A 25,388-nucleotide genomic window follows, 5' to 3' on the forward strand; every position below is an offset into this window, starting at 1 on the left:
AGGTCACATGTCACAGTGCAGCACACAGGACGCTCTCAGGCCGCAGAGGTCACATGTCACAGTGCAGCACACAGGCCGCTCTCAGGCCGCAGAGGTCACATGTCACAGTGCAGCGCACAGGACGCTCTCAGGCCGCAGAGGTCACATGTCACAGTGCAGCACACAGGCCGCTCTCAGATCGCAGAGGCCACATGTCACAGTGCAGCACACAGGACGCTCTCAGGCCGCAGAGGCCACATATCACAGTGCAGCACACAGGCCGCAGAGGTCACATGTCACAGTGCAGCACACAGGCCGCTCTCAGGCCGCAGAGGCCACATGTCACAGTGCAGCACACAGGCCGCTCTCAGACCGCAGAGGTCACATGTCACAGTGCAGCACACAGGCCGCTCTCAGGCCGCAGAGGTCACATGTCACAGTGCAGCACACAGGACGCTCTCAGGCCGCAGAGGCCACATGTCACAGTGCAGCACACAGGCCGCTCTCAGGCCGCAGAGGTCACATGTCACAGTGCAGCACACAGGCCGCTCTCAGGCCGCAGAGGCCACATGTCACAGTGCAGCACACAGGCCGCTCTCAGGCCGCAGAGGTCACATGTCACAGTGCAGCACACAGGCCGCTCTCAGGCCGCAGAGGTCACATGTCACAGTGCAGCGCACAGGACGCTCTCAGGCCGCAGAGGTCAAATGTCACAGTGCAGCACACAGGACGCTCTCAGGCCGCAGAGGTCACATGTCACAGTGCAGCACACAGGCCGCTCTCAGGCCGCAGAGGTCACATGTCACAGTGCAGCACACAGGCCGCTCTCAGACCGCAGAGGCCACATGTCACAGTGCAGCACACAGGACGCTCTCAGGCCGCAGAGGTCACATGTCACAGTGCAGCACACAGGCCGCTCTCAGGCCGCAGAGGTCACATGTCACAGTGCAGCACACAGGCCGCTCTCAGGCCGCAGAGGTCACATGTCACACTGCAGCACACAGGACGCTCTCAGGCCGCAGAGGTCACATGTCACAGTGCAGCACACAGGCCGCTCTCAGGCCGCAGAGGTCACATGTCACAGTGCAGCACACAGGACACTCTCAGGCCGCAGAGGTCACATGTCACAGTGCAGCACACAGGCCGCTCTCAGGCCGCAGAGGTCACATGTCACAGTGCAGCGCACAGGACGCTCTCAGGCCGCAGAGGCCACATGTCACAGTGCAGCGCACAGGACGCTCTCAGGCCGCAGGGGTCACATGTCACAGTGCAGCAAACAGGACGCTCTCAGGCCGCAGAGGTCACATGTCACAGTGCAGCACACAGGACGCTCTCAGGCCGCAGAGGTCACATGTCACAGTGCAGCACACAGGATGCTCTCAGGGCCGCAGAGGCCACATGTCACAGTGCAGCACACAGGACGCTCTCAGGCCGCAGAGGTCACATGTCACAGTGCAGCGCACAGGACGCTCTCAGGCCGCAGAGGTCACATTTCACAGTGCAGCGCACAGGCCGCTCTCAGGCCGCAGAGGTCACATGTCACAGTGCAGCACACAGGACGCTCTCAGGCAGCAGAGGTCACATTTCACAGTGCAGCGCACAGGACGCTCTCAGGCCGCAGAGGCCACATGTCACAGTGCAGCACACAGGGACGCTCTCAGGCCGCAGAGGTCACATTTCACAGTGCAGCGCACAGGACGCTCTCAGGCCGCAGAGGCCACATGTCACAGTGCAGCACACAGGACGCTCTCAGGCAGCAGAGGTCACATGTCACAGTGCAGCACACAGGACGCTCTCAGGCAGCAGAGGTCACATGTCACAGTGCAGCACACAGGACGCTCTCAGGCCGCAGAGGCCACATGTCACAGTGCAGCACACAGGCCGCTCTCAGGCCGCAGAGGTCACATGTCACAGTGCAGCGCACAGGACGCTCTCAGGCCGCAGAGGTCACATGTCACAGTGCAGCACACAGGCCGCTCTCAGGCCGCAGAGGTCACATGTCACAGTGCAGCACACAGGACGCTCTCAGGCCGCAGAGGTCACATGTCACAGTGCAGCACACAGGACGCTCTCAGGCCGCAGAGGTCACATGTCACAGTGCAGCACACAGGACGCTCTCAGGCCGCAGAGGTCACATGTCACAGTGCAGCACACAGGACGCTCTCAGGCCGCAGAGGCCACATGTCACAGTGCAGCACACAGGCCGCTCTCAGGCAGCAGAGGTCACATGTCACAGTGCAGCACACAGGCCGCTCTCAGGCCGCAGAGGTCACATGTCACAGTGCAGCACACAGGACGCTCTCAGGCAGCAGAGGTCACATGTCACAGTGCAGCACACAGGACGCTCTCAGGCCGCAGAGGTCACATGTCACAGTGCAGCACACAGGCCGCTCTCAGGCCGCAGAGGTCACATGTCACAGTGCAGCACACAGGCCGCTCTCAGGCCGCAGAGGCCACATGTCACAGTGCAGCGCACAGGACGCTCTCAGGCCGCAGAGGCCACATGTCACAGTGCAGCACACAGGACGCTCTCAGGCCGCAGAGGTCACATGGCACAGTGCAGCACACAGGCCGCTCTCAGGCCGCAGAGGTCACATGTCACAGTGCAGCACACAGGACGCTCTCAGGCCGCAGAGGCCACATGTCACAGTGCAGCACACAGGCCGCTCTCAGGCCGCAGAGGTCACATGTCACAGTGCAGCACACAGGCCGCTCTCAGGCCGCAGAGGCCACATGTCACAGTGCAGCACACAGGCCGCTCTCAGGCCGCAGAGGGCCACATGTCACAGTGCAGCCCACAGGACGCTCTCAGGCCGCAGAGGTCACATGTCACAGTGCAGCGCACAGGCCGCTCTCAGGCCGCAGAGGTCACATGTCACAGTGCAGCACACAGGCCGCTCTCAGGCCGCAGAGGTCACATGTCACAGTGCAGCACACAGGCCGCTCTCAGGCCGCAGAGGTCACATGTCACAGTGCAGCGCACAGGACGCTCTCAGGCCGCAGAGGTCACATGTCACAGTGCAGCACACAGGACGCTCTCAGGCCGCAGAGGTCACATGTCACAGTGCAGCGCACAGGACGCTCTCAGGCCGCAGAGGCCACATGTCACAGTGCAGCGCACAGGCCGCTCTCAGGCCGCAGAGGTCACATGTCACAGTGCAGCGCACAGGACGCTCTCAGGCCGCAGAGGTCACATGTCACAGTGCAGCACACAGGACGCTCTCAGACCGCAGAGGCCACATGTCACAGTGCAGCACACAGGACGCTCTCAGGCCGCAGAAGTCACATGTCACAGTGCAGCGCACAGGCCGCTCTCAGGCCGCAGAGGTCACATGTCACAGTGCAGCGCACAGGCCGCTCTCAGACCGCAGAGGCCACATGTCACAGTGCAGCACACAGGCCGCTCTCAGGCCGCAGAGGCCACATGTCACAGTGCAGCGCACAGGACGCTCTCAGGCCGCAGAGGCCACATGTCACAGTGCAGCACACAGGCCGCTCTCAGGCCGCAGAGGCCACATGTCACAGTGCAGCGCACAGGACGCTCTCAGGCCGCAGAGGTCACATGTCACAGTGCAGCACACAGGCCGCTCTCAGGCCGCAGAGGTCACATGTCACAGTGCAGCACACAGGCCGCAGAGGCCACATGTCACAGTGCAGCACACAGGCCGCTCTCAGGCCGCAGAGGTCACATGTCACAGTGCAGCACACAGGCCGCTCTCAGGCCGCAGAGGTCACATGTCACAGTGCAGCACACAGGACGCTCTCAGACCGCAGAGGCCACATGTCACAGTGCAGCACACAGGCCGCTCTCAGGCCGCAGAGGCCACATGTCACAGTGCAGCACACAGGCCGCTCTCAGGCCGCAGAGGTCACATGTCACAGTGCAGCACACAGGCCGCTCTCAGGCCGCAGAGGTCACATGTCACAGTGCAGCACACAGGACGCTCTCAGGCCGCAGAGGTCACATGTCACAGTGCAGCACACAGGACGCTCTCAGGCCGCAGAGGTCACATGTCACAGTGCAGCACACAGGACGCTCTCAGGCCGCAGAGGCCACATGTCACAGTGCAGCGCACAGGCCGCTCTCAGGCCGCAGAGGTCACATGTCACAGTGCAGCACACAGGCCGCTCTCAGGCCGCAGAGGTCACATGTCACAGTGCAGCACACAGGCCGCTCTCAGGCCGCAGAGGTCACATGTCACAGTGCAGCACACAGGCCGCTCTCAGGCCGCAGAGGTCACATGTCACAGTGCAGCGCACAGGCCGCTCTCAGGCCGCAGAGGTCACATGTCACAGTGCAGCACACAGGCCGCTCTCAGGCCGCAGAGGTCACATGTCACAGTGCAGCACACAGGCCGCTCTCAGGCCGCAGAGGTCACATGTCACAGTGCAGCACACAGGACGCTCTCAGGCCGCAGAGGTCACATGTCACAGTGCAGCACACAGGCCGCTTTCAGGCCGCAGAGGTCACATGTCACAGTGCAGCACACAGGCCGCTCTCAGGCCGCAGAGGTCACATGTCACAGTGCAGCGCACAGGACGCTCTCAGGCCGCAGAGGTCACATGTCACAGTGCAGCACACAGGCCGCTCTCAGGCAGCAGAGGCCACATGTCACAGTGCAGCGCACAGGACGCTCTCAGGCCGCAGAGGCCACATGTCACAGTGCAGCACACAGGACGCTCTCAGGCCGCAGAGGTCACATGTCACAGTGCAGCACACAGGACGCTCTCAGGCCGCAGAGGTCACATGTGACAGTGCAGCACACAGGACGCTCTCAGGCCGCAGAGGTCACATGTCACAGTGCAGCACACAGGACGCTCTCAGGCCGCAGAGGTCACATGTCACAGTGCAGCACACAGGCCGCTCTCAGGCCGCAGAGGTCACATGTCACAGTGCAGCGCACAGGACGCTCTCAGGCCGCAGAGGCCACATGTCACAGTGCAGCACACAGACCGCTCTCAGGCCGCAGAGGCCACATGTCACAGTGCAGCACACAGGCCGCTCTCAGGCCGCAGAGGTCACATGTCACAGTGCAGCACACAGGACGCTCTCAGGCCGCAGAGGTCACATGTCACAGTGCAGCGCACAGGACGCTCTCAGGCCGCAGAGGTCACATGTCACAGTGCAGCACACAGGCCGCTCTCAGACCGCAGAGGCCACATGTCACAGTGCAGCACACAGGCCGCTCTCAGGCCGCAGAGGTCACATGTCACAGTGCAGCACACAGGCCGCTCTCAGGCCGCAGAGGTCACATGTCACAGTGCAGCACACAGGCCGCTCTCAGGCCGCAGAGGCCACATGTCACAGTGCAGCACACAGGCCGCTCTCAGGCCGCAGAGGTCACATGTCACAGTGCAGCACACAGGACGCTCTCAGGCCGCAGAGGCCACATGTCACAGTGCAGCACACAGGCCGCTCTCAGGCCGCAGAGGCCACATGTCACAGTGCAGCGCACAGGCCGCTCTCAGGCCGCAGAGGCCACATGTCACAGTGCAGCACACAGGACGCTCTCAGGCCGCAGAGGCCACATGTCACAGTGCAGCACACAGGCCGCTCTCAGGCCGCAGAGGCCACATGTCACAGTGCAGCGCACAGGCCGCTCTCAGGCCGCAGAGGCCACATGTCACAGTGCAGCACACAGGACGCTCTCAGGCCGCAGAGGCCACATGTCACAGTGCAGCACACAGGCCGCTCTCAGGCTGCAGAGGTCACATGTCACAGTGCAGCGCACAGGCCGCTCTCAGGCCGCAGAGGCCACATGTCACAGTGCAGCACACAGGCCGCAGAGGCCACATGTCACAGTGCAGCACACAGGCCGCTCTCAGGCCGCAGAGGTCACATGTCACAGTGCAGCACACAGGCCGCTCTCAGGCCGCAGAGGCCACATGTCACAGTGCAGCACACAGGCCGCTCTCAGGCCGCAGAGGTCACATGTCACAGTGCAGCACACAGGCCGCTCTCAGGCCGCAGAGGCCACATGTCACAGTGCAGCGCACAGGCCGCTCTCAGGCTGCAGAGGTCACATGTCACAGTGCAGCGCACAGGCCGCTCTCAGGCCGCAGAGGTCACATGTCACAGTGCAGCACACAGGCCGCTCTCAGGCCGCAGAGGCCACATGTCACAGTGCAGCACACAGGCCGCAGAGGCCACATGTCACAGTGCAGCACACAGGCCGCTCTCAGGCCGCAGAGGTCACATGTCACAGTGCAGCACACAGGATGCTCTCAGGCCGCAGAGGTCACATGTCACAGTGCAGCACACAGGCCGCTCTCAGGCCGCAGAGGCCACATGTCACAGTGCAGCACACAGGCCGCTCTCAGGCCGCAGAAGTCACATGTCACAGTGCAGCGCACAGGCCGCTCTCAGGCCGCAGAGGCTACATGTCACAGTGCAGCACACAGGCCGCTCTCAGGCCGCAGAGGTCACATGTCACAGTGCAGCGCACAGGACCCTCTCAGGCCGCAGAGGTCACATGTCACAGTGCAGCACACAGGCCGCTCTCAGGCCGCAGAGGTCACATGTCACAGTGCAGCACACAGGCCGCTCTCAGACCGCAGAGGTCACATGTCACAGTGCAGCACACAGGCCGCTCTCAGGCCGCAGAGGTCACATGTCACAGTGCAGCACACAGGACGCTCTCAGGCCGCAGAGGTCACATGTCACAGTGCAGCGCACAGGCCGCTCTCAGGCCGCAGAGGTCACATGTCACAGTGCAGCACACAGGCCGCTCTCAGGCCGCAGAGGTCACATGTCACAGTGCAGCACACAGGCCGCTCTCAGGCCGCAGAGGTCACATGTCACAGTGCAGCACACAGGCCGCTCTCAGGCCGCAGAGGTCACATGTCACAGTGCAGCACACAGGACGCTCTCAGGCCGCAGAGGTCACATGTCACAGTGCAGCACACAGGACGCTCTCAGGCCGCAGAGGTCACATGTCACAGTGCAGCACACAGGCCGCTCTCAGGCCGCAGAGGTCACATGTCACAGTGCAGCACACAGGACGCTCTCAGGCCGCAGAGGTCACATGTCACAGTGCAGCACACAGGCCGCTTTCAGGCCGCAGAGGTCACATGTCACAGTGCAGCACACAGGACGCTCTCAGACCGCAGAGGTCACATGTCACAGTGCAGCACACAGGCCGCTCTCAGGCCGCAGAGGCCACATGTCACAGTGCAGCACACAGGACGCTCTCAGGCCGCAGAGGTCACATGTCACAGTGCAGCACACAGGCCGCTCTCAGGCCGCAGAGGCCACATGTCACAGTGCAGCGCACAGGACGCTCTCAGGCCGCAGAGGCCACATGTCACAGTGCAGCACACAGGACGCTCTCAGGCCGCAGAGGTCACATGTCACAGTGCAGCACACAGGACGCTCTCAGGCCGCAGAGGTCACATGTCACAGTGCAGCGCACAGGACGCTCTCAGGCCGCAGAGGTCACATGTCACAGTGCAGCACACAGGACGCTCTCAGGCCGCAGAGGTCACATGTCACAGTGCAGCACACAGGACGCTCTCAGGCCGCAGAGGTCACATGTGACAGTGCAGCACACAGGACGCTCTCAGGCCGCAGAGGTCACATGTGACAGTGCAGCACACAGGACGCTCTCAGGCCGCAGAGGTCACATGTCACAGTGCAGCACACAGGCCGCTCTCAGGCCGCAGAGGTCACATGTCACAGTGCAGCGCACAGGACGCTCTCAGGCCGCAGAGGCCACATGTCACAGTGCAGCACACAGACCGCTCTCAGGCCGCAGAGGCCACATGTCACAGTGCAGCACACAGGCCGCTCTCAGGCCGCAGAGGTCACATGTCACAGTGCAGCACACAGGACGCTCTCAGGCCGCAGAGGTCACATGTCACAGTGCAGCGCACAGGACGCTCTCAGGCCGCAGAGGTCACATGTCACAGTGCAGCACACAGGCCGCTCTCAGACCGCAGAGGCCACATGTCACAGTGCAGCACACAGGCCGCTCTCAGGCCGCAGAGGTCACATGTCACAGTGCAGCACACAGGATGCTCTCAGGCCGCAGAGGTCACATGTCACAGTGCAGCGCACAGGCCGCTCTCAGGCCGCAGAGGTCACATGTCACAGTGCAGCGCACAGGCCGCTCTCAGGCCGCAGAGGTCACATGTCACAGTGCAGCACACAGGACGCTCTCAGGCCGCAGAGGTCACATGTCACAGTGCAGCACACAGGCCGCTCTCAGGCCGCAGAGGTCACATGTCACAGTGCAGCGCACAGGCCGCTCTCAGGCCGCAGAGGCCACATGTCACAGTGCAGCACACAGGCCGCTCTCAGGCCGCAGAGGTCACATGTCACAGTGCAGCACACAGGCCGCTCTCAGGCCGCAGAGGCCACATGTCACAGTGCAGCGCACAGGCCGCTCTCAGGCCGCAGAGGTCACATGTCACAGTGCAGCGCACAGGCCGCTCTCAGGCCGCAGAGGCCACATGTCACAGTGCAGCACACAGGCCGCAGAGGCCACATGTCACAGTGCAGCACACAGGCCGCTCTCAGGCCGCAGAGGTCACATGTCACAGTGCAGCACACAGGCCGCTCTCAGGCCGCAGAGGCCACATGTCACAGTGCAGCACACAGGCCGCTCTCAGGCCGCAGAGGTCACATGTCACAGTGCAGCGCACAGGCCGCTCTCAGGCCGCAGAGGCTACATGTCACAGTGCAGCACACAGGCCGCTCTCAGGCCGCAGAGGTCACATGTCACAGTGCAGCGCACAGGCCGCTCTCAGGCCGCAGAGGTCACATGTCACAGTGCAGCACACAGGACCCTCTCAGGCCGCAGAGGTCACATGTCACAGTGCAGCACACAGGCCGCTCTCAGGCCGCAGAGGTCACATGTCACAGTGCAGCACACAGGCCGCTCTCAGACCGCAGAGGTCACATGTCACAGTGCAGCACACAGGCCGCTCTCAGGCCGCAGAGGCCACATGTCGCGGTGCAGCACACAGGCCGCTCTCAGGCCGCAGAGGCCACATGTCACAGTGCAGCACACAGGCCGCTCTCAGGCCGCAGAGGTCACATGTCACAGTGCAGCGCACAGGCCGCTCTCAGGCCGCAGAGGTCACATGTCACAGTGCAGCACACAGGACGCTCTCAGGCCGCAGAGGTCACATGTCACAGTGCAGCGCACAGGCCGCTCTCAGGCCGCAGAGGCCACATGTCACAGTGCAGCACACAGGCCGCTCTCAGGCCGCAGAGGTCACATGTCACAGTGCAGCACACAGGCCGCTCTCAGGTCGCAGAGGTCACATGTCACAGTGCAGCGCACAGGACGCTCTCAGGTCGCAGAGGTCACATGTCACAGTGCAGCGCACAGGACGCTCTCAGGCCGCAGAGGTCACATGTCACAGTGCAGCACACAGGCCGCTCTCAGGCCGCAGAGGTCACATGTCACAGTGCAGCGCACAGGACGCTCTCAGGTCGCAGAGGCCACATGTCACAGTGCAGCACACAGGCCGCTCTCAGGCCGCAGAAGTCACATGTCACAGTGCAGCACACAGGCCGCTCTCAGGCCGCAGAGGTCACATGTCACAGTGCAGCGCACAGGCCGCTCTCAGGCCGCAGAGGTCACATGTCACAGTGCAGCGCACAGGACGCTCTCAGACCGCAGAGGTCACATGTCACAGTGCAGCGCACAGGACGCTCTCAGGCCGCAGAGGACACATGTCACAGTGCAGCACACAGACCGCTCTCAGGCCGCAGAGGTCACATGTCACAGTGCAGCACACAGGACGCTCTCAGGCCGCAGAGGCCACATGTCACAGTGCAGCACACAGGACGCTCTCAGGCCGCAGAGGTCACATGTCACAGTGCAGCACACAGGACGCTCTCAGACCGCAGAGGCCACATGTCACAGTGCAGCGCACAGGACGCTCTCAGGCCGCAGAGGTCACATGTCACAGTGCAGCACACAGACCGCTCTCAGGCCGCAGAGGTCACATGTCACAGTGCAGCACACAGGACGCTCTCAGGCCGCAGAGGTCACATGTCACAGTGCAGCGCACAGGACGCTCTCAGGCCGCAGAGGTCACATGTCACAGTGCAGCACACAGGCCGCTCTCAGACCGCAGAGGTCACATGTCACAGTGCAGCACACAGGACGCTCTCAGGCCGCAGAGGCCACATGTCACAGTGCAGCACACAGGACGCTCTCAGGCCGCAGAGGTCACATGTCACAGTGCAGCACACAGGACGCTCTCAGACCGCAGAGGCCACATGTCACAGTGCAGCGCACAGGACGCTCTCAGGCCGCAGAGGTCACATGTCACAGTGCAGCACACAGACCGCTCTCAGGCCGCAGAGGTCACATGTCACAGTGCAGCACACAGGACGCTCTCAGGCCGCAGAGGTCACATGTCACAGTGCAGCGCACAGGACGCTCTCAGGCCGCAGAGGTCACATGTCACAGTGCAGCACACAGGCCGCTCTCAGGCCGCAGAGGTCACATGTCACAGTGCAGCACACAGGCCGCTCTCAGGCCGCAGAGGTCACATGTCACAGTGCAGCACACAGGACGCTCTCAGGCCGCAGAGGTCACATGTCACAGTGCAGCACACAGGATGCTCTCAGGCCGCAGAGGTCACATGTCACAGTGCAGCACACAGGATGCTCTCAGGCCGCAGAGGTCACATGTCACAGTGCAGCACACAGGCCGCTCTCAGGCCGCAGAGGTCACATGTCACAGTGCAGCACACAGGACGCTCTCAGGCCACAGAGGTCACATGTCACAGTGCAGCACACAGGCCGCTCTCAGGCCGCAGAGGTCACATGTCACAGTGCAGCACACAGGATGCTCTTAGGCCGCAGAGGTCACATGTCACAGTGCAGCACACAGGATGCTCTCAGGCCGCAGAGGTCACATGTCACAGTGCAGCACACAGGCCGCTCTCAGGCCGCAGAGGTCACATGTCACAGTGCAGCACACAGGCCGCTCTCAGGCCGCAGAGTTCACATGTCACAGTGCAGCACACAGGCCGCTCTCAGGCCGCAGAGGCCACATGTCGCGGTGCAGCACACAGGCCGCTCTCAGGCCGCAGAGGCCACATGTCACAGTGCAGCACACAGGCCGCTCTCAGGCCGCAGAGATCACATGTCACAGTGCAGCGCACAGGCCGCTCTCAGGCCGCAGAGGTCACATGTCACAGTGCAGCACACAGGACGCTCTCAGGCCGCAGAGGTCACATGTCACAGTGCAGCGCACAGGCCGCTCTCAGGCCGCAGAGGCCACATGTCACAGTGCAGCACACAGGCCGCTCTCAGGCCGCAGAGGTCACATGTCACAGTGCAGCACACAGGCCGCTCTCAGGCCGCAGAGGTCACATGTCACAGTGCAGCGCACAGGCCGCTCTCAGGCCGCAGAGGTCACATGTCACAGTGCAGCGCACAGGCCGCTCTCAGGCCGCAGAGGTCACATGTCACAGTGCAGCACACAGGACGCTCTCAGACCGCAGAGGTCACATGTCACAGTGCAGCGCACAGGACGCTCTCAGGCCGCAGAGGTCACATGTCACAGTGCAGCACACAGACCGCTCTCAGGCCGCAGAGGTCACATGTCACAGTGCAGCACACAGGCCGCTCTCAGGCCGCAGAGGTCACATGTCACAGTGCAGCACACAGGACGCTCTCAGACCGCAGAGGTCACATGTCACAGTGCAGCGCACAGGACGCTCTCAGACCGCAGAGGCCACATGTCACAGTGCAGCGCACAGGACGCTCTCAGGCCGCAGAGGTCACATGTCACAGTGCAGCACACAGACCGCTCTCAGGCCGCAGAGGTCACATGTCACAGTGCAGCACACAGGCCGCTCTCAGGCCGCAGAGGTCACATGTCACAGTGCAGCACACAGGACGCTCTCAGGCCGCAGAGGTCACATGTCACAGTGCAGCGCACAGGACGCTCTCAGGCCGCAGAGGTCACATGTCACAGTGCAGCACACAGGATGCTCTCAGGCCGCAGAGGTCACATGTCACAGTGCAGCACACAGGATGCTCTCAGGCCGCAGAGGTCACATGTCACAGTGCAGCACACAGACCGCTCTCAGGCCGCAGAGGTCACATGTCACAGTGCAGCACACAGGCCGCTCTCAGGCCGCAGAGGTCACATGTCACAGTGCAGCACACAGACGCTCTCAGGCCGCAGAGGCCACATGTCACAGTGCAGCACACAGGACGCTCTCAGGCCGCAGAGGTCACATGTCACAGTGCAGCGCACAGGACGCTCTCAGGCCGCAGAGGCCACATGTCACAGTGCAGCTCACAGGCCGCAGAGGCCACATGTCACAGTGCAGCACACAGGCCGCAGAGGTCACATGTCACAGTGCAGCACACAGGCCGCTCTCAGGCCGCAGAGGTCACATGTCACAGTGCAGCGCACAGGACGCTCTCAGGCCGCAGAGGTCACATGTCACAGTGCAGCACACAGGATGCTCTCAGGCCGCAGAGGTCACATGTCACAGTGCAGCACACAGGATGCTCTCAGGCCGCAGAGGTCACATGTCACAGTGCAGCACACAGACCGCTCTCAGGCCGCAGAGGTCACATGTCACAGTGCAGCACTCAGGCCGCTCTCAGGCCGCAGAGGTCACATGTCACAGTGCAGCACACAGGCCGCTCTCAGGCCGCAGAGGTCACATGTCACAGTGCAGCGCACAGGACGCTCTCAGGCCGCAGAGGTCACATGTCACAGTGCAGCGCACAGGACGCTCTCAGGCCGCAGAGGTCACATGTCACAGTGCAGCACACAGGATGCTCTCAGGCCGCAGAGGTCACATGTCACAGTGCAGCACACAGGATGCTCTCAGGCCGCAGAGGTCACATGTCACAGTGCAGCACACAGGCCGCTCTCAGGCCGCAGAGGTCACATGTCACAGTGCAGCACACAGGCCGCTCTCAGGCCGCAGAGGTCACATGTCACAGTGCAGCACACAGGCCGCTCTCAGGCCGCAGAGGTCACATGTCACAGTGCAGCACACAGGACGCTCTCAGGCCGCAGAGGCCACATGTCACAGTGCAGCACACAGGACGCTCTCAGGCCGCAGAGGTCACATGTCACAGTGCAGCACACAGGACGCTCTCAGGCCGCAGAGGTCACATGTCACAGTGCAGCACACAGGCCGCTCTCAGGCCGCAGAGGTCACATGTCACAGTGCAGCACACAGGCCGCTCTCAGGCCGCAGAGGTCACATGTCACAGTGCAGCACACAGGCCGCTCTCAGGCCGCAGAGGTCACATGTCACAGTGCAGCACACAGGACGCTCTCAGGCCGCAGAGGTCACATGTCACAGTGCAGCGCACAGGACGCTCTCAGGCCGCAGAGGTCACATGTCACAGTGCAGCACACAGGATGCTCTCAGGCCGCAGAGGTCACATGTCACAGTGCAGCACACAGGATGCTCTCAGGCCGCAGAGGTCACATGTCACAGTGCAGCACACAGGCCGCAGAGGTCACATGTCACAGTGCAGCACACAGACCGCTCTCAGGCCGCAGAGGTCACATGTCACAGTGCAGCACACAGGCCGCTCTCAGGCCGCAGAGGTCACATGTCACAGTGCAGCACACAGGACGCTCTCAGGCCGCAGAGGTCACATGTCACAGTGCAGCGCACAGGACGCTCTCAGGCCGCAGAGGTCACATGTCACAGTGCAGCACACAGGATGCTCTCAGGCCGCAGAGGGTCACATGTCACAGTGCAGCACACAGGATGCTCTCAGGCCGCAGAGGTCACATGTCACAGTGCAGCACACAGCCGCTCTCAGGCCGCAGAGGTCACATGTCACAGTGCAGAACACAGGCCGCTCTCAGGCCGCAGAGGTCACATGTCACAGTGCAGCACACAGGCCGCTCTCAGGCCGCAGAGGTCACATGTCACAGTGCAGCACACAGGATGCTCTCAGGCCGCAGAGGTCACATGTCACAGTGCAGCACACAGGCCGCTCTCAGGCCGCAGAGGTCACATGTCACAGTGCAGCACACAGGATGCTCTCAGGCCGCAGAGGTCACATGTCACAGTGCAGCGCACAGGACGCTCTCAGGCCGCAGAGGTCACATGTCACAGTGCAGCACACAGGCCGCTCTCAGGCCGCAGAGGTCACATGTCACAGTGCAGCACACAGGCCGCTCTCAGGCCGCAGAGGGTCACATGTCACAGTGCAGCACACAGGACGCTCTCAGGCCGCAGAGGCCACATGTCACAGTGCAGCACACAGGACGCTCTCAGGCCGCAGAGGTCACATGTCACAGTGCAGCGCACAGGCCGCTCTCAGGCCGCAGAGGTCACATGTCACAGTGCAGCGCACAGGACGCTCTCAGGCCGCAGAGGTCACATGTCACAGTGCAGCGCACAGGATGCTCTCAGGCCGCAGAGGTCACATGTCACAGTGCAGCACACAGGCCGCTCTCAGGCCGCAGAGGTCACATGTCACAGTGCAGCACACAGGCCGCTCTCAGGCCGCAGAGGTCACATGTCACAGTGCAGCACACAGGCCGCTCTCAGGCCGCACAGGTCACATGTCACAGTGCAGCACACAGGACGCTCTCAGGCCGCAGAGGCCACATGTCACAGTGCAGCACACAGGACGCTCTCAGGCCGCAGAGGTCACATGTCACAGTGCAGCGCACAGGCCGCTCTCAGGCCGCAGAGGTCACATGTCACAGTGCAGCGCACAGGACGCTCTCAGGCCGCAGAGGTCACATGTCACAGTGCAGCGCACAGGCCGCTCTCAGGCCGCAGAGGTCACATGTCACAGTGCAGCGCACAGGCCGCTCTCAGGCCGCAGAGGTCACATGTCACAGTGCAGCACACAGGCCGCTCTCAGGCCGCAGAGGTCACATGTCACAGTGCAGCGCACAGGCCGCTCTCAGGCCGCAGAGGTCACATGTCACAGTGCAGCACACAGGACGCTCTCAGGCCGCAGAGGTCACATGTCACAGTGCAGCACACAGGCCGCTCTCAGGCCGCAGAGGTCACATGTCACAGTGCAGCGCACAGGCCGCAGAGGTCACATGTCACAGTGCAGCACACAGGACGCTCTCAGGCCGCAGAGGCCACATGTCACAGTGCAGCGCACAGGACGCTCTCAGGCCGCAGAGGTCACATGTCACAGTGCAGCGCACAGGACGCTCTCAGGCCGCAGAGGTCACATGTCACAGTGCAGCACACAGGACGCTCTCAGGCCGCAGAGGTCACATGTCACAGTGCAGCGCACAGGACGCTCTCAGGCCGCAGAGGTCACATGTCACAGTGCAGCACACAGGCCGCTCTCAGGCCGCAGAGGCCACATGTCACAGTGCAGCACACAGGCCGCTCTCAGGCCGCAGAGGTCACATGTCACAGTGCAGCGCACAGGCCGCTCTCAGGCCGCAGAGGTCACATGTCACAGTGCAGCACACAGGACGCTCTCAGGCCGCAGAGGTCACATGTCACAGTGCAGCACACAGGACGCTCTCAGGCCGCAGAGGTCACATGTCACAGTGCAGCACACAGGACGCTCTCAGGCCGCAGAGGTCACATGTCACAGTGCAGCACACAGGACGCTCTCAGGCCGCAGAGGTCACATGTCACAGTGCAGCACACAGGACGCTCTCAGGCCGCAGAGGTCACATGTCACAGTGCAGCGCACAGGACGCTCTCAGGCCGCAGAGGTCACATGTCACAGTGCAGCACACAGGACGCTCTCAGGCCGCAGAGGTCACATGTCACAGTGCAGCACACAGGACGCTCTCAGGCCGCAGAGGTCACATGTCACAGTGCAGCACACAGGCCGCTCTCAGGCCGCAGAGGTCACATGTCACAGTGCAGCACACAGGCCGCTCTCAGGCCGCAGAGGTCACATGTCACAGTGCAGCACACAGGACGCTCTCAGGCCGCAGAGGTCACATGTCACAGTGCAGCGCACAGGACGCTCTCAGGCCGCAGAGGTCACATGTCACAGTGCAGCACACAGGCCGCTCTCAGGCCGCAGAGGTCACATGTCACAGTGCAGCGCACAGGACGCTCTCAGGCCGCAGAGGTCACATGTCACAGTGCAGCACACAGGCCGCTCTCAGACCGCAGAGGCCACATGTCACACTGCAGCACACAGGCCGCTCTCAGGCCGCAGAGGCCACATGTCACAGTGCAGCACACAGGCCGCTCTCAGGCCGCAGAGGTCACATGTCACAGTGCAGCACACAGGACGCTCTCAGGCCGCAGAGGTCACATGTCACAGTGCAGCACACAGGACGCTCTCAGGCCGCAGAGGTCACATGTCACAGTGCAGCACACAGGACGCTCTCAGGCCGCAGAGGTCACATGTCACAGTGCAGCACACAGGCCGCTCTCAGGCCGCAGAGGTCACATGTCACAGTGCAGCGCACAGGCCGCTCTCAGGCCGCAGAGGTCACATGTCACAGTGCAGCACACAGGACGCTCTCAGGCCGCAGAGGTCACATGTCACAGTGCAGCACACAGGACGCTCTCAGGCCGCAGAGGTCACATGTCACACTGCAGCGCACAGGCCGCTCTCAGGCCGCAGAGGTCACATGTCACAGTGCAGCACACAGGACACTCTCAGGCCGCAGAGGTCACATGTCACAGTGCAGCACACAGGCCGCTCTCAGGCCGCAGAGGCCACATGTCACAGTGCAGCGCACAGGCCGCTCTCAGGCCGCAGAGGTCACATGTCACAGTGCAGCGCACAGGCCGCTCTCAGGCCGCAGAGGCCACATGTCACAGTGCAGCACACAGGCCGCTCTCAGGCCGCAGAGGTCACATGTCACAGTGCAGCACACAGGACGCTCTCAGGCCGCAGAGGTCACATGTCACAGTGCAGCGCACAGGACGCTCTCAGGCCGCAGAGGTCACATGTCACAGTGCAGCACACAGGCCGCTCTCAGGCCGCAGAGGTCACATGTCACAGTGCAGCACACAGGCCGCTCTCAGGCCGCAGAGGTCACATGTCACAGTGCAGCGCACAGGACGCTCTCAGGCCGCAGAGGTCACATGTCACAGTGCAGCACACAGGACGCTCTCAGGCCGCAGAGGTCACATGTCACAGTGCAGCGCACAGGACGCTCTCAGGCCGCAGAGGTCACATGTCACAGTGCAGCGCACAGGCCGCTCTCAGGCCGCAGAGGTCACATGTCACAGTGCAGCGCACAGGACGCTCTCAGGCCGCAGAGGTCACATGTCACAGTGCAGCACACAGGACGCTCTCAGGCCGCAGAGGTCACATGTCACAGTGCAGCGCACAGGCCGCTCTCAGGCCGCAGAGGTCACATGTCACAGTGCAGCACACAGGACGCTCTCAGGCCGCAGAGGTCACATGTCACAGTGCAGCACACAGGACGCTCTCAGGCCGCAGAGGTCACATGTCACAGTGCAGCACACAGGCCGCTCTCAGGCCGCAGAGGTCACATGGCACAGTGCAGCACACAGGCCGCTCTCAGGCCGCAGAGGTCACATGTCACACTGCAGCGCACAGGCCGCTCTCAGGCCGCAGAGGTCACATGTCACAGTGCAGCACACAGGACGCTCTCAGGCCGCAGAGGCCACATGTCACAGTGCAGCGCACAGGCCGCTCTCAGGCCGCAGAGGTCACATGTCACAGTGCAGCACACAGGACGCTCTCAGGCCGCAGAGGTCACATGTCGTTCTCGAGGTGCTGGTTACAGAGACCACGTGTAGTGGTGGCCGGGTCCACTGTTGCGGTTCCTCACCTGAGGACGGCGATGAGCGGGGAGTACACGGAGTCGCCGTCATACACGTACATGTGGTCCCAGCTGCATTCGGTGGCGAAGTGATTGAAGCGCAACCTCAGGACGGCGTTCGAGCTGCAAAATGGGAAAAACAGAAGGTTAATGCTCCGAGACCCGACCTCACCGGCCAATCAGACTCCTCCCCTCAGATGATCACCCCAGGAGCGGCTGACAATACAGACTGATACAATGTAACAAACCCCCAACAGTGAGCGGAAGCCGGTCAGAATGAGAGGACAATGCCGGACTGTGAATAACCCAAATGTTAAGGAGGTGCAACAGGGGGTGACACCTCAGTGCGGGGGTCTCTCAGTGACTGATCCCCGGGGGACACCTCAGTGCGGGGGTCTCTCAGTGACTGATCCCCGGGGGACACCTCAGTGCGGGGGTCTCTCTCGGTGACTGATCCCCAGGGGACACCTCAGTGCGGGAGTCTCTCAGTGACTGATCCCCGGGTGACACCTCAGTGTGGGGGTCTCTCTCGGTGACTAGCCCCCAGGTGATACTCACTAGCCCTCGATCAGCCAGGTGCACTTGGTCTTGTACTTGTAGTTGATGGGTCCGTCGGTCAGGAAACCCGATGGTTCCGTTAATCTACAAAACACAAAAGAGGGGAGAGTGATGAGCGGAGGAAATGATGAACTGATAGTTATAGGTACGCAGCTCCCCGCCAAGCAATGTGAGCACGGGGGGGGGCTCATCACTGGGTGGAGGAGCACAGCCATCGTTACCTACTATCTGCAAGAGCTGGTGACAACCACCATGGCCGCCAGTGCAGCTCCACCCAGGGTTGTCAGACTCCTGTGATGTGATGTGATATAAGCAGATTACGACCCCCGGGTAGGAGAGAGATCGCTGCTCTGGGGGCCGCACCACCGCCCCCCAGAAAACTACAAAACGGGGGGAACAGAATGTTTAGAGTGCTCCGGCGCCTGTCACTGACACCTCAGCCGAAAGCCCCAATGCCTGATCACCGCCCAAACAGCCGACAGAAGAGGAACCCTCATCATCCGCCTCGCAGGACACTACATCCACCAGCCCATACAATGTATCTACAAATTGTACCCGAGACCACTGGGTACCAGACCCCCGCAGTCACACAGCAGACACAACGCCGGATCTAACACCGCGACACCAGCAACCATGAGAATCGCCCAACACCCAGTGCTCAGGTGTGAACACCGCTCTAGACAAAGCTCTGCAGGAGGAACCACTCTCCTAGAAGACTGGAGAAGAGCAAATGTACCCATCTTCCAAAATGAGAAGAAGGTGGACCCAGGGAACCTGTGAGCCTGACTTCTATACCAGAAAAGATCTTTGAACAGGAGCCAGCATGGGTTTGTAGCAAACAAGTCATGCCAGACTAATCTAATGTCCTTCTATGACACAATCGCTGATTGGGAGGATCAGTGAAATGCGGTAGATAAAGTATCTCAACTTCAGCAAAGCGTTTGACAAAGTATCTCATATCATCCTTACAGAAAAAATGAGCACGTTCAGAACAGACAAGACAACTGCTAGGAACTGGCTCAGTGATCGAACCCAAAGAGTGGTCATAAATGGCTGAACATCCAGGTGAAAGAATATATCAAGTGACGACCACAAGGCTCTGTCCTGGATCCTGTGCTGTTCAACATCTTTATCAATGATTTAGATGAAGGAATTGTACAGAATGGGAGGAATAGAGCTAAGCAGCAGCAGGTGTGACAGGTCTACTAATAGATCACAGACTGCACAGGAGTCAGCAGAGTGATGCAGCAGCAAAAAAGGCAAACACAGTTCTGAGAAGTATCAAGAGAAGCAAAGAGTCCAGATCACGTGAGGTCATTATCCCCGTCTGCTCCTCTGTGCTCAGACCTGGAATGCTGGGACCAGGTCTGGCCACCTCATTATAATAAGGACATTGACAAACTGGAGAAAGTTCAGAGAAGAGCGACCAGAATGGTGACCGGACACAGAAGCTGGGAAGGTTTAGATTGTGAAAAAAAGAAGACTGAGAGGAAACTTAATAACCATCTACAGATATCTGCAGGGAGGTCACACTGTAGAGCAGCGCTATTCTCATCTGCAGGGAGGTCACACTGTAGAGCAGCGCTATTCTCATCTGCAGGGAGGTCACACTGTAGAGCAGCGCTATTCTCATCTGCAGGGAGGTCACACTGTAGAGCAGCGCTATTCTCATCTGCAGGGAGGTCACACTGTAGAGCAGCGCTATTCTCATCTGCACAAGGAAACATGAGAAACATGGGATGAAACTGAACGGGAGAAGATACAGGCGGCCATAGGAGCTGGTGAGGTCTCCATCAATGGAGGAACAGGCGGCCATAGGAGGTAGTGAGGTCTCCGTCAATGGAGGAACAGGCGGCCACAGGAGGTGGTGAGGTCTCCGTCAATGGAGGAACAGGCGGCCACAGGAGGTGGTGAGGTCTCCGTCAATGGAGGAACAGGCGACCACGGGAGGTGGTGAGGTCTCCGTCAATGGAGGAACAGGCGACCACGGGAGGTGGTGAGGTCTCCGTCAATGGAGGAACAGGCGACCACGGGAGGTGGTGAGGTCTCCGTCAATGGAGGAACAGGCGACCACGGGAGGTGGTGAGGTCTCTGTCAATGGAGGAACAGGCGACCACGGGAGGTGGTGAGGTCTCCGTCAATGGAGGAACAGGCGACCACGGGAGGTGGTGAGGTCTCCGTCAATGGAGGAACAGGCGACCACGGGAGGTGGTGAGGTCTCCGTCAATGGAGGTACAGAGGCTGAACAGACATCAGTGTGGGATGAGATAGAGAATCCTGCTATGAGGCGGGGAGGAGACTGTAGGACAGGTGAGTACAATCTATTACTCCCTATTATCAGCCATTACTGGGGAGGAGACTGTAGGACAGGTGAGTACAATCTATTACTCCCTGTTATCAGCCATTACTGGGGAGGAGACTGTAGGACAGGTGAGTACAATCTATTACTCCCTATTATCAGCCATTACTGGGGAGGAGACTGTAGGACAGGGGAGTACAATCTATTACTCCCTGTTATCAGCCATTACTGGGGAGGAGACTGAAGGACAGGTGAGTACAATCTATTACTCCCTGTTATCAGCCATTACTGGGGAGGAGACTGTAGGACAGGGGAGTACAATCTATTACTCCCTGTTATCAGGCATTTCAGGTGTGTGTGGCTTTGGAGGGTGTGTGGCTGATGAGCTTTGTCTTCTTCTGGTTGGTGGAGTGCTATAAGTTCCTCGCTATTAGTAGCTCAGCTCTCATCCTCCATCGCGCTCCCTCTACTACCACTCCCAGCCTCCTCCACAGCAGAACGTGTATTCACCCGGCATAATGGTGAGTGACAGGCGGCAGCGCCCGGGGCCGCAGCATCCACATCATTCACTGGTCACGCAAGGAAACGTGCAAAGAGCAGAATCCTGCCGGCCCTGGGGAGGAGGCACTGGTACTCGAGGCGGTAAGGAGGAGGCGCAGGGGCAGTGGGAGACCCCGGAGAATCAGCAGCAGTAAATCCTCGCACTCTCAATCTGAGTCTATGAATATTGAAATGAAGCTTATTCATGGATATTGCGCAGGTGGAGGAAAGTTTAGTGTGAACAGAAACCAAGGAGCGATAGAGAAAAAGGACGAAGCGGCCGTCACACGGTGGACTCATCACCCACAGAACCTACAGAATAATAGAAAATCTACAAAATATACAAAATATACAAAATACACACTACAGTTCAAAACGTTGGCGTCACCTAGATATTTCCTTATTTTTGAAAGAAAAGCATAATTTTTTTCAATGAAGGCAACATTAAATTACACAGAAATCCCCTCTATACATTGCTATGTGGTAAATGACTATTCTCGCTGCAAACGTCTGGTTTTTAATGCAATATCTACATAGGTGTATAGAGGCCCATTTCCAACAACCACCACTCCAGTGTCTAATGGTACATTGTGTTTGCTGTGTTAGAAGGCTAATGGATGTTTAGAAATGCCTTGAAAACCCTTGTGCAAGTATGTTAGCACAGCTGAAAACAGTTTTGCTGATTAGAGAAGCTATAAAACTGACCCTCCTTTCTGCTAGTTGAGAATCTGGAGCATTACATTTGTTGGTTCCATTAAACTCTCAAAATGACCAGAAAAAGAGAACTTTCCTGTGAAACGCGACAGTCTATTCTTGTTCTTAGAAATGAAGGATATTCCTTGCGAGAAATTACCAAGAAACTGAAGATCTCCTACCACGGTGTGTACTACTCCCTTCAGAGGAGAGCACAAACAGGCTGTAACCAGAGTAGAAAGAGAAGTGGAGGCCGCGCTGCACAACTGAGGAGAGCACAAACAGGCTGTAACCAGAGTAGAGAGAAGTGGAGGCCGCGCTGCACAACTGAGCAACAAGACACGCACATTACAGTCTCTAGTGTGACAAATCCACGCCTCACAGGTCCTCACCTGCAGCTTCATTACATAGCACCCGCAAAACACCAGTGTCACCGTCTACAGTGAAGAGGCGACTCCGGGATGCCGGCCTTCAGGGCAGAGGGGCAAAGAAAAAGCCATATCTGAGACTGGCTAATAAAAGGAAAAGATTAATATAGGCAAAGGAACAGACATTAGACAGAGCAAGTGTTATAGACAGACGAATCGAAGTTTGAGGTGTTTGGATCACACAGAAGAACATTTATGAGATGCAGAACTACTGAAAAGATGCTGGAAGACTGCCTGACGCCATCTGTCAAGCATGATGGAGGTAATGTGATGGTCTGGGGTTACTTTGGTGCTGGTATAGTGGGAGATTTGTACAAGGTAAAAGGGATTTTGAATAAGGAAGGCTATCCCTCCATTGTACAACGCCATGCCATACCCTGTAGACAGCGCTTGATTGGAGCCAATTTCATCCTACAACAGGACAATGACCCAAAGCAACCTCCAAATTATGTATGAACTATTTAGGGAAGAAGCCGGCAGCTGGTATCTATCTGTAATGGAGGGACCCAGTCACCAGACCTCAACCCTATAGAGCTGTTGTGGGAGCAGCTTCACCGTATGGTGCCAAAAAGTGCCCATCAACCAATCCAACTTGTGGGGGGGAAGCATGGGGGGAAATATCTCCAGATTACCCCCGCAAATTACCAGCTAGAATGCCAGAGGTCTGCAAAGCTGGAATTGTGCAAAGGAGCGATCTGTGCCGAAAGCCAAGTGTGAGGAGAAGATTATTATTTCACCTAAAAATCATTACTTCTGACCTCGTCACTGTCTGCACGAGATTCTCTATTCATTATACAGCTCATCTGAGAAATAACAGGAGGAGATTCATGGAAAAGACAAAATTGTCCGGGGGAGAACAATCTTTTGAACTGTAGTGTGTGTGCCCCCCATGTGTTGTCCAGTTTTTACCATCTTATAGCAGAGAAGACTGTAAATGACTGTAGAGTAACAGCTGCGGCCGTCATACGGGCGCTGGGAGAGGACACAGTGCACACGGGCACCGCACTCACATGACATACAGAAAACAACCCGGATGTCATCGTCCTCTCCTGGATGAGAAGGATTTATTATACGCAGGAGTGAGAACCCTACATTGTCTATTGGAGACTGACAATATCATTACAGTCCGAGGACCAGGCTGTAGATGTCTCTTCCTCATGCTTTACACTGCAGCTCTGCTTGTAGTGTATAGAAATAAATCCTACAGAAAGTCAGAACACAGAGATTATTAATTCAGGAGATTATAAACTGCAAACAAGTAATGTAGCAGAAGGGAAAGTATCCATACACTGCGACACATGGGGAGGAGCCTCTGGATGTGGGAGGAGCCTAAGTGCATGGGGAAAGGCCTCAATGCAAGGGGGGGGGGAAGAGCCTCAGCACATGGGAAGGGCCGCAATGTGGGGGGGGGGGGGTGGAAGAGCCTCAGCACATGGGAAGAGCCTCAGTACATGGGAGGGGCCTCAATGTGGGGGGGGGGGAAGACCCTCAGCACATGGGAGGGGCCTCAATGTGGGGGGGGTATAGAGCCTCAGCACATGGGAGGGGCCTCAATGTGGGGGGGGGGGAAGAGCCTCAGTACATGGGAGGGGCCTCAATGTGGGGGGGGGGGAAGAGCCTCAGTACTTGGGAGGGGTCTCAATGTGGGGGGGGGGGGGGAGAGCCTCACTACATGGGAGGGGCCTCAATGTGGGGGGGGGGAAGAGCCTCAGTACATGGGAGGGGCCTCAATGTGGGGGGAGGAGCCTCAGTACATGGGAGGGGCCTCAATGTGGGGGGGAAGCCTCAGTACATGGGAGGGGCCTCAATGTGGGGGGTGGAGCCTCAGTACATGGGAGGGGCCTCAATGTGGGGGAGGGGGGGGAAGAGCCTCAGCACATGGGAGGGGCCTCAATGTGGGGGGGGGAGAGCCTCAGGACATGGGAGGGGCCTCAATGTGGGGGTAGAGCCTCAGGACATGGGAGGGGCCTCAATGTGGGGAAGTGAATAGGATAACTGAAGTGAGCACTAATATATATATTATGAGTGCAAGCCAAAAATTACATACTATATACGGATAAGGCTGCACATCAAACTTAGATAATAGTATAATGCCTCAAGCATATGGACAAATATTGGAATATACAATGAAAAGTGCTACTTGCTAATTTGAACATGTGAATAATGAATTGCATACCTGCCATGAATATTAGGAAAAAGGAGATATTTAGCAATCGCATTGATCAATGTAACTGAGCCCCAAGGCCTCGTCAAGGCATATCTCTATATTGGGGTCCCTAGCTCTGTGACCCTAACTGTGTGTCATCTCATTGCAATTAAAAACTGCTATGGGTGGAGAGGGGTAACTAAGGACTTTCTTATATAGGAGATGGGAAAAAACATGGCCGAAAGGGGCGGAGCTGTGTTCACATTCAGAAAAAAACTACAATAATTGCAATGAGATGACACACAGTTAGGGTCACAGAGCTAGGGACCCCAATATAGAGATATGCCTTGACGAGGCCTTGGGGCTCAGTTACATTGATCAATGCGATTGCTAAATATCTCCTTTTTCCTAATATTCATGGCAGGTATGCAATTCATTATTCACATGTTCAAATTAGCAAGTAGCACTTTTCATTGTATATTCCAATATTTGTCCATATGCTTGAGGCATTATACTATTATCTAAGTTTGATGTGCAGCCTTATCCGTATATAGTATGTAATTTTTGGCTTGCACTCATAATATATATATTAGTGCTCACTTCAGTTATCCTATTCAGTTATATGTAGTTTTTTTCTGAATGTGAACACAGCTCCGCCCCTTTCGGCCATGTTTTTTCCCATCTCCTATATAAGAAAGTCCTTAGTTACCCCTCTCCACCCATAGCAGTTTTTAATTGCAATGAGATGACACACAGTTAGGGTCACAGAGCTAGGGACCCCAATATAGAGATATGCCTTGACGAGGCCTTGGGGCTCAGTTACATTGATCAATGCGATTGCTAAATATCTCCTTTTTCCTAATATTCATGGCAGGTATGCAATTCATTATTCACATGTTCAAATTAGCAAGTAGCACTTTTCATTGTATATTCCAATATTTGTCCATATGCTTGAGGCATTATACTATTATCTAAGTTTGATGTGCAGCCTTATCCGTATATTCAATGTGGGGAAGAGCCTCAATGTGGGGAAGAGCCTC

General features: G+C 58.5%; 1 protein-coding gene across 29 annotated transcripts in view; it reads right to left on the bottom strand.

Moving 5' to 3' along the window:
• The window catches only part of ATRNL1 (attractin like 1), a 721,691-nt gene that overhangs the window by 637,055 nt on the left and 59,248 nt on the right, over positions 1 to 25,388 (bottom strand). For all 29 annotated transcript variants that reach the window (XR_012754170.1, XR_012754182.1, XR_012754180.1 and 26 more), the window contains exons 2-3: positions 18,243 to 18,326; positions 17,694 to 17,807 (exon numbers count right to left, since the gene is read on the bottom strand). Coding sequence is in view for 1 of the 29 variants with exons in the window: in XM_075348149.1 (XP_075204264.1) it covers positions 17,694 to 17,807; positions 18,243 to 18,326 (198 nt within the window). In the remaining 28 variants the exon portion in view is untranslated. The remainder of the gene's footprint in view (positions 1 to 17,693; positions 17,808 to 18,242; positions 18,327 to 25,388) is intronic.

The sequence above is a fragment of the Anomaloglossus baeobatrachus genome, chromosome 5 (assembly GCF_048569485.1).
Source record: "Anomaloglossus baeobatrachus isolate aAnoBae1 chromosome 5, aAnoBae1.hap1, whole genome shotgun sequence".
Classification (NCBI taxonomy): domain Eukaryota; kingdom Metazoa; phylum Chordata; class Amphibia; order Anura; family Aromobatidae; genus Anomaloglossus; species Anomaloglossus baeobatrachus.